Source organism: Galeopterus variegatus, unplaced genomic scaffold (assembly GCF_000696425.1).
Source record: "Galeopterus variegatus unplaced genomic scaffold, G_variegatus-3.0.2 Scaffold8305, whole genome shotgun sequence".
In the NCBI taxonomy this organism is placed as follows: Eukaryota; Metazoa; Chordata; class Mammalia; order Dermoptera; family Cynocephalidae; genus Galeopterus; species Galeopterus variegatus.
In genome coordinates, this window is record NW_007734416.1 from 14394 (window position 1) to 27683 (window position 13290).

At 43.1% G+C, this 13290-nt stretch overlaps 1 protein-coding gene across 1 annotated transcript in view; it reads left to right on the forward strand.

Moving 5' to 3' along the window:
• The first annotated feature begins 1048 nt into the window (after positions 1 to 1048).
• Positions 1049 to 13290, forward strand: part of ALDOB (aldolase B, fructose-bisphosphate) — a 14314-nt gene continuing 2072 nt past the window's right edge. The window contains exons 1-8 of the mRNA XM_008592771.1: positions 1049 to 1126; positions 5935 to 6056; positions 6857 to 7068; positions 7959 to 8013; positions 8840 to 9000; positions 9955 to 10038; positions 10952 to 11126; positions 11539 to 11738. Of these exons, the coding sequence (XP_008590993.1) occupies positions 5945 to 6056; positions 6857 to 7068; positions 7959 to 8013; positions 8840 to 9000; positions 9955 to 10038; positions 10952 to 11126; positions 11539 to 11738 (999 nt within the window). The 5' untranslated portion in view covers positions 1049 to 1126; positions 5935 to 5944. The remainder of the gene's footprint in view (positions 1127 to 5934; positions 6057 to 6856; positions 7069 to 7958; positions 8014 to 8839; positions 9001 to 9954; positions 10039 to 10951; positions 11127 to 11538; positions 11739 to 13290) is intronic.

Below are 13290 nucleotides of genomic sequence, written 5' to 3' on the forward strand. Positions count from 1 at the left end.
TTGAGTTTAATTCTAGTTTTTACTGGTGTTGAAGGCAAAAGTATAAAGGTTGAAAGAGAATGAGAACAGAGTAAAAGACAGTGGTTTCTGGCATTAAGTACATCAGGGAGGCCAGCTTAATTTTTGGAGACTGGGGAGAATGGGGGAAGCAAAGATTTTTTATTTATTTATTTATTTTTTGTCTTTTTCCATGTCCGGCAACGGATCGCAACCCTCAGTGTTGCCCCCGTACCGGACCGGGACCGGCAACGGGATAGCAACCCTCAGTGTTGCTCCCGCGCCTCGCTCAGCCAGTGAGCGGGAACCGGTCTGTATGTGGGATCCGAACCCTCGGGCGGGAGCGCTGCCGCGCTTCCCAAGCGGCGCACTATCCAGTGCGCCACCGGGCCGGCCCCAAGCAAAGATTTTTTAACAGAATGTTTGAATTTTATTTTCCATCCAAAAAAAACTCACGCATAGGAAATTCAAGGATTCAGAATCTATTCCTTTCATTCAAAGACTATTTAAATTTAACTGTAAATTACAAAATAAATAATTGGAACTGGCTACTAATGAAGCATTAAAGATAAAATATGAAAATATGGCATTACTTGCCTAATTTGGAAATAATGATTCTTGAAAGCCTACTGTATACGATACAAATTCATTTAATGCTCTTATGAAGTTGAGATCCTACTTTATTGAGGAGGAAAAAACTCTGACCAAGGTCCTATGTTTAGTAAGTGCTAAAGCTAAGCTAATATTCTTCCCAGTATCCCTTGATGAACCCTAGCTACATTCCTTAGGGGAATCTCCTAATTGTGCCTCAGTTTCCTTACCTGTAAATGGAGGGCCTGGATTAGGAACTACATGGTCTAAAACATCCCTTGCAGCTTTAACATTCTATGAGCATAAGGAAAGTGTGAGCATGATTACGAGGATTGGTTGTTTATGAGCCAATCAGAGATATTAAACAAACACCTCCCTACCAGACCAAAGTAGGAAGGGCAGGGCAGAAGTTTAAGAAAAAAAAACCAACTTTGATGAGAAGTCTATAAAAACTGTGTTTCCAAAGATCCGTCCTATTTGGCAGCTGCTGCCTCACCGACAGCTTCTGGTATCTAAGAGGATTCTTTTTTCCCAAACGGTAAGTAAAAGAAGTTGATCTGTATACCTGGACTGCACCAGTGAATAAGGGGTTTGTTTGCCTTTGTTTTCGGGAAAAACTTGCTAGTGACTGAAAACTTGATGGATTTGTTGAAATGATTGTTTTTCTCTCACTAAACATAAATGCCCATGGACACCTTTCCCAGCTTTTTGAATGGCGACAAAATGCTCACGACTGATTGCCTGTGTTTCCTGGTGAGGCACTTCTGAGTTTTCGGTTTAGGAAAAACAACTTAAACACTCGTATCTGGTCGGGTTCTAATCAGTTTTTGAGATTTCTGACCATTTCTACTCTCTCTTTCCATCAACAATTACTATTTCAGTGATTTATTTACGTATCTATTGCCTTATGTCATTTTCCACATTCTCTTCCCACACCTACTGGCACTAACACTGAAGTTTCTTTGTCACAGAAATAAACTGTTGGAGTGTTTGGCCCTTGCCTTCACCCAGTGCTCAAATGAGGAAATGAAACAGGGTTGGAAACTTCACAGAGCATAGTCATCATTTGATTACGATTTTCAAACCCTCCACTTGTTTGATACTTTCTACAACATTTCCTACCGGCACCAGACACCGTGAAGACCCTCAGCTTAAGATATTAGGAATCAAAAGCTGTTGAAGTATTTTGGTATATTTGCTCTACTCTCTGAAAAATAGGCATGTTCTGAGAATGTGTTGCCGTTTTTGATACTGCTCTTTAGTTACCTAGGGCTCCAGCAGCCAACGTGAATGCAGCAGGGGCCTGAGCTCTGCTGCCATGGTATTCTGTTCATCACTTTAGTCACAGCAGCACATCTGGGGAACACCCAGGCCCAGGTTAGAGTCAGAGGCGCTGAGGCAGGGGATGGGGTGTAGTTGCTGAAAACCTGAGTTCCTTTGACTTTGGTGCCACGTAGCAGAAAGAGCACCACTCAGGTTTCTTTCTGGGCTGTATCGCATGTGCTCAAAAGCACTAGGAATCAGGCTGCCCTAGGCTGCTCTAGACCATCTCACTGCACTTGTCAGGGTGGTGCTGGGTAGAGTTGTGGGCATTTTGATGCATCCACACATAAAAGTGCTGCATAGGTGCCTTGCAATCACAGGCTTTCAATGAATAAGCCACCTTATGTGTGTCTTCTTGAAAATCCATCTGACTCGTGCATGGAAAAGCAAATGGACTCTCAGCTACCTTATATTTCTACAGGAGTTATATTTCTCCGTATTTTACCAATTATTATCTTTTCACAGAACTTCTTCAAGGAAGACAGAAAGAACCACACTGTAGGGTTCCATCTTCTATTTTCTGAAGAAGGACTAGAAACAGGATTTCAAGTCATTAGCCAGTAAGATGTAACATGCAATCCTAAAACAGCACAACTTAGAAGTTGCATCAGACATAGTCTCCCTGGGCCTCAGTTTCCTCATCTCTAATGTGACAGAGTTATTACAAATATCTCTGAGGTCACTTGTAGCTCTGTTTTTTTGTGGTTACATTCTATTCATATATGTTAATACTTACAACCTTCCCCCTGATTTGTATATATATTATCTGTAACATATATTATATATAATAAAATATTATCATTAAGAAATCAAACATTACAACGAATGTATAATGAAATGTGAAAGTGTGTCCACCCTATCCCATCCCCCAGTGGTAACCCCTGGGTGGTTACTCTTTGCTTATATAGACCCACAAACAGTATTTGTAAACAAATTTTTTTATATTAAAAAATGATGATAGTGTACATTGTATACTTCTCTGAAACTTGCTTTTGTTTTTTTTTTTTTCATTTAATAGTATGTGAACCACTTCCTATCACACTTTTGAAAAAACATTGGCTTGAGACCTCAGTGAGCAGAGGTTTAGGTGCACAGAAATCATTCTCTATCATTAACCAATCCAGGCCAGCCTCCCGTCTCCCAGGAGTGAACATTGGCCTCTAATCCTGTTTTATGATTAACAGAGAAGCAACATTTGTGCTGATGTGGTACAGACCTTTAACCCGTCTGCAGAAGTTTAACTTCCCATAAACAGTATTAGTTTGACTTGACCTTCTCTCTGTAATTCTGGTTGAATCAGCACACTCAGACTGAAGAAAATAGCTTGGTAGTAAATAAAAACATGGAGGTCCCTTAGACGATTATTTTCTAAAAAATTTAAAAAGAGAGAAAATCGTAAAACCTTGAATTTTCAAAATGCTTTATGAAACATCTTCATGTTTATCATGAAATTCCACAAATATATTGTGAGCAACTACGATGAGCAGGGTGTGCACAGGTCCCATTTGAATCACTTGGCAATGAGACAACAGAGCAGATATTATCACCATTTAATCCATGGTAAACTAAGAGAAGTTACCTGACTTGCCCAAAGGTCCAGCTAGGGGAGGCAGAGTTGATCTCTGAACCCAGGTCTGTCTGGTCTACCAGCAGCAAATGTATATGTGAATGTATCTGATGTTTAAGAATTGATAATATCAGTGGTGTAATTACTCACAGCCTAAGGCACCCTGGGGGTGATTCATCAGGAATCATCCAAAGGCCGATTCCTTTCACCAACCTCACTCTCTCCTAAATAGAGGGAGTACTGCCCTTATCCCGACTTTGTGCCTTATTAACTATTTGTCCTCAGACAAATCATTTAAACTCTCTTATATTCTTTCCTAATCTATTAAATGGGAGGGGAAAAGAGCCCAACTGCCTTCTGGGATTCCTGTGAGAAATAAATTATATAGTGCATGTAGAGCAATTAGCAGAGTGCTTTGCAATAAATGATAATATTATTATTGGGCCATTTTTCCCTTTTGTTTTATTAAGGAAATGTCTTTATTTTTTGGTAACTAACAATTCCTTTGTGCAAATACCCAAACTGAGAGAGAAAATTTGCACCTTGGTCTGAAGGCACCACCCCCAGGTTGGCTTTTGTGAGCATGAGGATCTGAAGGCCAGGTCCAAGGCCCAAAATCCCTGACTATGATATTAGGGGCTAATATTTAAATGGGGCAAAAACCATCTGCCGGTGGCCTATGATGGGGCCTTGGAAGATCATCTTCTCTAGAAGTTGTTCCCACTGGCTTGTCATGGTGCCCCACTGGCAGCACTGTGGTTCCATTCTTTTGGGTTAAGACAAGCATCTCTGTTGAAGTCGAGAGTAGCAACGATAAGATAGTCAGTTATACCTTCTCAAAAATTGGCTCAGAAGCTATTGACTCTTTATATCAAGGGACAGGGTTCTGAGAGCCTGCCCTGAAGACATGCAGAAAATGTAAAGAAAGAGATTTGTCATGAGGGATAGGACTAGGTAGTGACCCACTGAATCTGACAGGTAGAGGGAGCTGCAGTAATGGACTTTCTATTCTGCGATTGCTGGTGCCATCGGGTGCCCTGGATGGTTTGAGGACAGGACAATGAGGCTTGTGGCCTCTGTGGATATCCCTCACTGTGCTCTGTTAGCCTGTGGTCCCAACAGATTATTCTCCAGGCAATGAGCTTGAGAGGAGAAATCTGTATTTGGTCTTGAAGGTAACCTGTCTTCGGCTTTAGGTCATAGAGACTGGGGGGCAAGGCTCCTTTTTCTTATATTCAGCCGTCTACAAGATCATTTGCAGCAGTCTGGGGAACATTCCTCATCCTAGCTGGGACCTTAGGCAAATCAGTTAACTTCTCATCCTAGCTGGGACCATGAGCAAGTAAGTTAACTTCTCTGAGTATTAACTTGCTCATTAATTAATGAAGGTGATACTTGCCATCGTTACCCCATTGCCAAGTGGATCTAATGAGAACTGAGGTGTTACTGGGGCATCCATCCTGTGTTGAGTGCACTGGAGGGAGAAGAGATCAGAGAACGGAGTAGACCACAGGATTAGACAGGAAGCTATTCAAAATCATCTTCACTACTATTTTTTTTTTCTTTGATATCCCGCCCTATGCAAAAGTCACTATTTCTAACTCCAAAAGTGAGAGCCCTGTGAACCTACATTTTCAAGCCTAACCCAAAGTGGCAGCTAAGCAGAGGCAATGACCTCCTTCAGAGGACCACTGCAGAGGAGGCTGCTTGGGTAGGGGGTCTTTGAGCCAGTCTCTCCTTGCTAAAGCACTGCAGCTGAGAATTTCTGAAGTAGGGATCGCCATATGACTTCAGCATCCTCAGAGGCCATGAGAACCCCCCAGCTCAGGGGCACTTAGGAAAAATCTTCCCCAGTCTGCTGCAGGTGGTGTCATAGATAGTTGAATATAAGAAAAAGGAGGCTGGCCTCCCAATCTCTATGACCTAAAGCTGAAGACAGGTTAACTTCAAGGCCGAATGTAGATTTCTCCTCTCAAACTCATTGCCTAGAGAATAATCTGTTGAGAACACAGGCTAATAGAGCACAGTGAGGGATATCCACAGAGGCCACAAGCCTCATTGTCCTGGCCTCAGGCCATCCAGGGTAACCTATGGCACCAGCAATCCACAGAATAGGGAAAAAGTCCATTATTGCAGCTCCCTCTATTTGTCAGATTTTAGTGGGTCGCTAATTAGCTGATTCAGTCTCAGGATCAGTAATCCCAAAGGTCTGGAAAGCATATTATTTAGGATCATTATGAACATTTAGCATCTCACCTTCATCCATTATGGCTAATTACAATGACGTAGGCAAGGGGGAGAAACAGAACTCATTTGTTTATCCGGCTGTGGAAAATGGCCAGAACTGTCCGAGGGGTCTGCACAGCTTGTCTGCACACCCCTGCTATCTTGGTCATGAATCCATCTGAGCCACTGACACACAGTTCTGTGCATGACTCTCCTGCACTGTTTTCCAGACCTGTCACCATGGCCCACCGATTTCCAGCCCTCACCGCAGAACAGAAGAAGGAGCTCTCAGAAATTGCCCAGCGTATTGTTGCCAGTGGAAAGGGGATCCTGGCTGCGGATGAGTCTGTAGGTGAGTGTGAGAAAGAGTCACAGTGTGCAACAGCATACTTTCATTTCTGCACTTGATAATCATATTCTCCCTCCTCTCAGAGGCAGAAAAGGTTTATGTGTGTACCCAGAGGTGGAAAAAGTCTCAGTAAGTGTAGCTCTTTTGAGTCCTGCATTTCTAGTAGGCAGAATCCTGAAAACCAAGGAAGAGGCTGAAGCCAAGAGGCTGAAGGCCCCTTGTCAGGAATCATTTGTATCCAGCCTGTAGCAAGAGCAGGTACTCAGTAACCAGGATAAAGTCAGATACACAGTCATCTGCTGCTAATGAGAAGTCAGTTTAAAGTCAGCCAAATCAGGAAGGGCAGGGAAGTATCTGGGTCTGAAATAGGGCAGGGATATGGTTGCCTTATGTATCCTAGCGTGGCACCAGGGAAAGCTGTGGCAGGTTTTCCCTTGTGCCATATAAGCCAGAGAAGTCAAGAGCTGACTCCATCCCTCCTTCTACTGTGTGTACATCAGTGAGATTGAGGACTGAATCAGGCGAGGGCTAGAGAGGCCTGAGGGCCTTACACACTCACCTAGACCCAATGGTGGCTTCCACCCTGACCCCTGCATGCCCAGCCCTTGCACTTCCTAACCAGCATCCTGACAACAACACAGGTCTTCCCCCTGGGAGACAAAAAATGAGACAGGAGCTTTGAAGATCTGAATTTTAAAAAGAGAGCCTTGCTTTCCATCCTAGTGAGGACCACTGAGGTGGTGTGAGAAGGGTGCAGGGGAGCCCTACTTGTTCCTCACATGGACTCCGGCTGCCCTCCTTAGGCACCATGGGAAACCGCCTGCAGAGAATCAAGGTGGAAAACACCGAAGAGAACCGCCGGCAGTTCCGAGAAATCCTCTTCACTGTGGACGGTTCCATCAGCCAGAGCATTGGGGGTGTGATCCTTTTCCACGAGACCCTCTACCAGAAGGACAGCCAGGGAAAGCTGTTCAGAAACATCCTCAAGGAGAAGGGGATCGTGGTGGGAATCAAGGTGAATACTTCCCTTCACACGTCACCTCTGCCTCATCCTGGCCAGGGCAGAGCCAACACGCTGAACATTCTCATCTAGTTTCTCTTCTCGCTCTTCCATCATCATCTTCCCACTGAGAACCAGATCCTCTTCTAGACTTTTCTTCCAGAACCCTCTTCTTCCAACCAAGTTTTCTACAAGGTACTTAATCTCTTCCCTTCTCAATTTCCTCATTTCTTAAAATGGGAATAATAGTACCTACCTAATAAAGTTCTTATAAGGATGAAATGATTTTTTTAAAAACAGTTGCTATTACATAATACTTAGTTAATGGTAGCTATTATTATTAACATACTTATTGTTCTATCTTGTAACTAGGTCTTCCAATACTGTAGGAATTTCTCAAGAGTGAAAACTTGTATTTGTTGAGTACTTACAATTCCAAGCACTCATTTAATCCTCTTAACAACCCTAATAGTAGGCTCAATTATTTTCCTTATTTTAGAGATGAGTTTAGAGAACTGAACTACGAAGGTTAACATAACTTGCCCACACAGTGAGGCAAAGTTCAAGCCAGTTCAAACACAGGCTATCAACCCTTGGGCTTCTGACCTTATGCTATGTTGAGAGTAGAGGCTAGATCTCTACTCTGTTTACTGCCTGTACTAATACAATGCCTGGAGTGTGAGGGTGCTCAATAAATGTCAGGGTTGCCACTCTCACATGGTTCTTTCCATGTGACTTCCCTTCTGCTGCAGAGTGATCTGTATCCCCCCAGTGACTAGTACACCTTCCTAATTCAACTCCCTGGTTTGCAAAAGATGAGAACTGTTAGTAAACACCAGGAACTCTGCTGTGTTTTACTGACATCTGACACCTGTTCATGACTTGTTAATTATTTGTATCTACAGTTAGACCAAGGAGGTGCTCCGCTTGCAGGAACAAACAAAGAAACCACCATTCAAGGTAAGGATATTACCCACTGATCTGAATCATGCCGTCATATTGTAGAAATGAAGGCGAGTAGAGAAGTGAGCAAGGGAAAACAAAATAGGAATATTATGTTGGTTTTAGAGCCACACACACTTGGTTTTCAATCCCAGCTCCTCCATTTAATAACTGTCTAACCTCAGGCCAGTGAATTAAGTGTTCTGAGCCTCAGTTCTCTTATCTTAAAAGGAGATAACAATATCTACTTTGCGGAATAGTTGAGGGGATTTAAATAGGCAATGTACATAAAGTGCTTATCCCAGTACCTTGCACAGAGAAGATACTCTGCATGTGGGACTATTAGTTTTAGAGAAAAATCTAGCAATGGTAGAGAGGAAAGGCCCCAAATTTGGGGATCAGACACGCCTGGGTTTGAATCTTGGTATGTGTAACTAAGATAATTTTGCAAGGTACTTCACTGCTCAAGTCGGCAAGCACTAACCACAGAATTGGGTTAGCTAAGCAGAATGGGAATCCCAGCTCTGTCACTCTTTAGCTGTACAAACTTGGTAAAGTCACTTAACCTCTTGGAGCCTCAGTTTTCACATCTGTAAAATAAGTATAACATTAACTATTAATTTCCTCTATTCCATCTCTGGAGTATCCACTATGTACCTTAAAATCATATTTATGAAATCCAGGTCTTTTGGCCCCGTATTGCGATTAACACTGTTTGGGTGTATTCAGTCCTCAAGCTCTGTGGACTGAAAGCTAAGACAAAGAAGAACTCCTTCGCTTTATCAAAGTCCCCACGGATCAGGTTCAGGGTCTCAAAGAAGCCTTTCTCTCTCGTGACTTGCAGGGCTTGATGGCCTTTCAGAGCGCTGCGCTCAGTACAAGAAAGATGGGGCTGACTTTGGAAAGTGGCGTGCTGTGCTGAGGATTGCTGACCAGTGTCCATCCAGCCTTGCTATCCAGGAAAACGCCAATGCCCTAGCCCGCTACGCCAGCATCTGTCAGCAGGTGCTCTGCCCTCCCCCTGGGCTAAAAACAAAGGAAGCTGGCGCTTTCTTCAAAGCCTCTCCTTTCAAGTTATCATAACCACACACGGGCCCTCCTCTTCCCTCATCAGTATACCATGGTGGCATTTTTCACTACTTTTGCTATAGCTAAGTATGGCAGGAGAGGATTTGATCCCACAAGCCAGCAGGAGTCTCACCATGAGCTCAAAGGCCAATGCCATCACCTGCTGCCCTTTGCCAGAGTTCTATAAGCTAGGTATTAAAAGTGACCAGGCTCTTGAGGATACGGCACTTGCTAGTCTACGTTCCATGATGTCCAAGATATGACCCTCTTAGATCCCTAGCTGGAGGATGATAGCTCTGACCTAGTCCCAATCCATATAATTTCTTGGAGGATGGTGACTTGATGCTAACTAACATTTCCAACTTATGTTGAAGTGTCTCTGGGTCTAAGTTAAGTCTGACTTGCTTCTGTGGGTACTCTCTGGCAGTTACTGGAGTTGGGGGCACCTGGAAGTTCCCAATTAGAACAGTAAACACTGCTTGAATTCCTTAATTAACCCCACTAAAGGCATTTTTCTTAGTGATTTAAACTCGACTCACCTCAAAAAGTGGCAGCTAAGTTCTGAGGTAACTAGAGCAGTCTCTCTCTCTCTCTCTATATATATATATTATATATCTTCATTTCTAAGATATAGAAATTAAGAGTTTGTGTTTATTTATTTTTTCGTATTCTGAAAGACTTTTATTTAACCTCATTGTTCTCTTTTGGCTAAGGTACAAATGCTCACTAGACACCCCGTTAATTTCTTTTCCCTGCCTTTAAGTCACCTATATAGCACTTCTCCGTAAGGGCTTCATTTCATACCTACTGCAAATGTTGGATCTCCTCCTAAGGAAAGAATCACAGTGAGCACAACTTTACTTTTGTCCCCCTACCCTTTTTCCTTTTTAGAATGGGCTGGTACCTATTGTTGAACCAGAGGTACTTCCTGATGGAGACCATGACCTGGAACACTGCCAGTACGTTACCGAGAAAGTAAGTCTTAAATAAAAAGTCCCAATTCTAGTTGAAAAATCTTGTTTTTAAGTAATAGCGGTTACTTAATATTTAACAGCTGTTATATTTGAAATAGTCTAGGTTAGAATCACTGAGAAGGTAAGGAGATGCTTATCAATCCTTCACTTTTTTGGCAAGTGGTATGCTCCTTATGGAAGAAACCCAGGATCTGCAGTATCAAGACCTGGGTTGGAGAATTCACTTTTCCATTTGTGGGACCTGGCAAGTCATATTGTCTCTTTTGGACCTTAGTTCCATTATGTGTACACTAAGAAATTTAAAAATAAGATATGAGGCTCACATGACAAAATGTAATTAGAAACTACTTTACTCACATTTGACTTTCTAAATTAGCCCGGTACCTCTGAAAGAGGGTGATTCTCCTCATACACTATGAGAAAATAAGAGTTTTAATGTCACTTAACCTTAGTTTCTCCACCTACAAAACTATGTGGACTGAAATGAGATATGAAAGCATTCTGTCTCTAAAATGTGTATTTTTATGACCACTCAGCCTCTGTGGGGATGGAGAACTGAAGCCAGTTTAGATGTCCTCAACTAGCTAGATCAAGGCAGTCTCAACAGGGGATGATATTGACCAAGGGAGTAATGGGAAGAAAGGAGTGAAGGGCTTCTAGGAAGCAGAGCCACACCAACAGTTCATGCAGTGGAGCAGCTAAAGGGGTGGTGGGGATAGGTAAGGTGGGTTGTGCTCAGTGGCTGTGGTTTGCAGTGCATTGCCCTGATGAGGCCTGGAGGCTGGTTCAGAAGCTTTGGCCCAGCAACATAAGAGAATTCCTTCATCCTGCATCCCTGTAGTATAGACGTGCCAAGGTCAGGTGTTTCTAAGACTGGCTCTGGGTTTCACCTTCTTGGACCTCTTGTCCTTCAGGTCCTAGCTGCTGTCTACAAGGCCCTGAATGACCATCATGTTTACCTGGAGGGTACCCTCCTAAAGCCTAACATGGTGACAGCTGGACATGCCTGTACCAAGAAGTATACTCCAGAGCAAGTGGCTATGGCCACTGTCACAGCTCTCCACCGAACCGTTCCAGCAGCTGTCCCTGGTAAGGCCTTCTTTCTTTTCTAACTCAAGGTCTTAGCCCTCATCCTTTGAAGGAGTGCCACAAGCATTTGCATTCATCCAGGAGTCTGCTTGTATTCCTGAAAAAGACCTCTGCTGTCTCACAGGCAGCCAGCATATCCCCCCTCACTTTATGATGTCAAGACTCCTAAGTGTGTCCAAATGCATGCAATCTATTTATTTCCTTGACATTCCACCGTCCTTATTTATTAAAACCCTTCTTTCCTTAGCCCAACTAGCCTCAGCAAAAGCAAACTGATTTCTTTGACCAAGTTCCTTGCAAATCAAGCAGAGAAAAGATTGAGACATTATATTGCTTTTAGGCTCATTGCTTGCTTTCTCAAGCAGGGACATAAGCTGGGACTAATACACTGGAATGGCTTCTCTCCTTCCAGGCATCTGCTTTTTGTCTGGTGGCATGAGTGAAGAGGACGCTACTCTCAATCTCAATGCTATCAACCTTTGCCCTCTACCCAAACCCTGGAAACTAAGTTTCTCTTATGGACGGGCCCTGCAGGCCAGTGCTCTGGCTGCCTGGGCTGGCAAAGCCGCGAACAAGAAGGCAACCCAGGAGGCTTTTATGAAGCGGGCCCTGGTAAGATGCTACTACCTCTTATCTACTTGGTCAAGTTGATAGTCGGGGCCTGACTCTGTTACACAGAGAAGCATCATTTTATTCAGGCCATGAAGGTATTTTCAGATAATGTCTACATGTAGTATTAGAGCTCAGTAGAAAAATTAGGGCTTGAGGAAGTTTTGAATTATACACACCGATAGTATAGTCAAAGACTGTAGATTGAAGGACAATTTCAGCAGAAACACTTCAGAGGGAAGATAACAGAACCAAGGACTGAACCTGGGACACCTTTCATTTTGGGAAGATGAAGAAGAAAAGCCACGAAGAAAAGCAGCAATTTTATGATAGGATGAGTCAAGGATTCTGGGAACAAATAGAAAAGAGTTTCGAGGGCTCAATAATAACATGCTACAGAGATTCAAACAAAGGCTGAGAAAAGACACTGAGATAGGAACTTAGGAGCATATCAGCAACCCTCCACAAAACAGTTTCAGTAGAGAGAGGGGGAAATGTGCCCATTCAAGAATTTTGTCAGGAAAGGACCCATATAGGTTACAAGGAGAAATAACGACAAAAATGTTTTTATTCAACTTGTAATCATTACTTTTTTAAGACCTTCTATGAGCCAAGGACTGGAGTAAATAAATCAGACATAGCCACTGTCCTCAGAAAGCTTGGAGTTTAGTCAAAAAAGAGAGAGCTTGGCATGTTAAAGGGAAAACAAAAGAAGCCAGGGGAAAGAGTAAAGATTTGAAGAATGGGGATAATTGAGGGGAGGACTTTGAGGAAACAGGACTGCATAAGACGAAATATTACATATAGGTGGCATAGTTGGTCTTAGGGGCAGAAAGGAAAGAAGAGCCAGAAAAGAGAAAGAATGGATTTGGAATCAGCTCTAGAAGTGAAGAGATGTAGTAGTTGACCACTGATTACAGTTGAGGGTATCTGCTGAGAGTGATAAAGAAATGGAGATTTCAATTCTGACTGTGGGGGTGCATAGCTGTTGAAGGAATCTGCTAGAAAATTGACTGGACATTATAGCCAAGCATGAAGTAGGGTGCAGCTGAAATGAGAGTGAGTTTGTGGTGTGTTGGCTTAGTTCCTGAATTTTCCTAACTGCTCCCTAAAGCATGCAGAGATATTCAGATAAACCTAAATGGGAAAATCAGGGCAAAAGAGTCAAAGTTTAATAGGGGGATAGAAGAGTACTGAATTGTAATGAGAGCCTCATTTAGGTTGCCGTTCATACAGGAGGCTGGGTAAGGAATCCAGTGTAGTCAGGTTTGGTGATGAGGCCCTCAAGGAAAGGAAGGCCCCAAGAAAGCTAAAATACCATCTTGGGGGCATAAGGGAAGTGTGAGATTTTAGAGCAGTGCTTTTCCATGATGGAAAGCAGGCTATGGCTCTATTGGTGTGTGACTCATGGGGTGGAGAGATGCAGCTCACGTGATGGAGGGACTGTGAAAGTATGGGTGTGAAGGGCCATCCACACAGAAGAAAGGAAGCTGGGTTTGTCATCTAGGACAGTGTAAAGCTAGGGCTTACAGACCCCTCGAGTCTGTTGCACAGA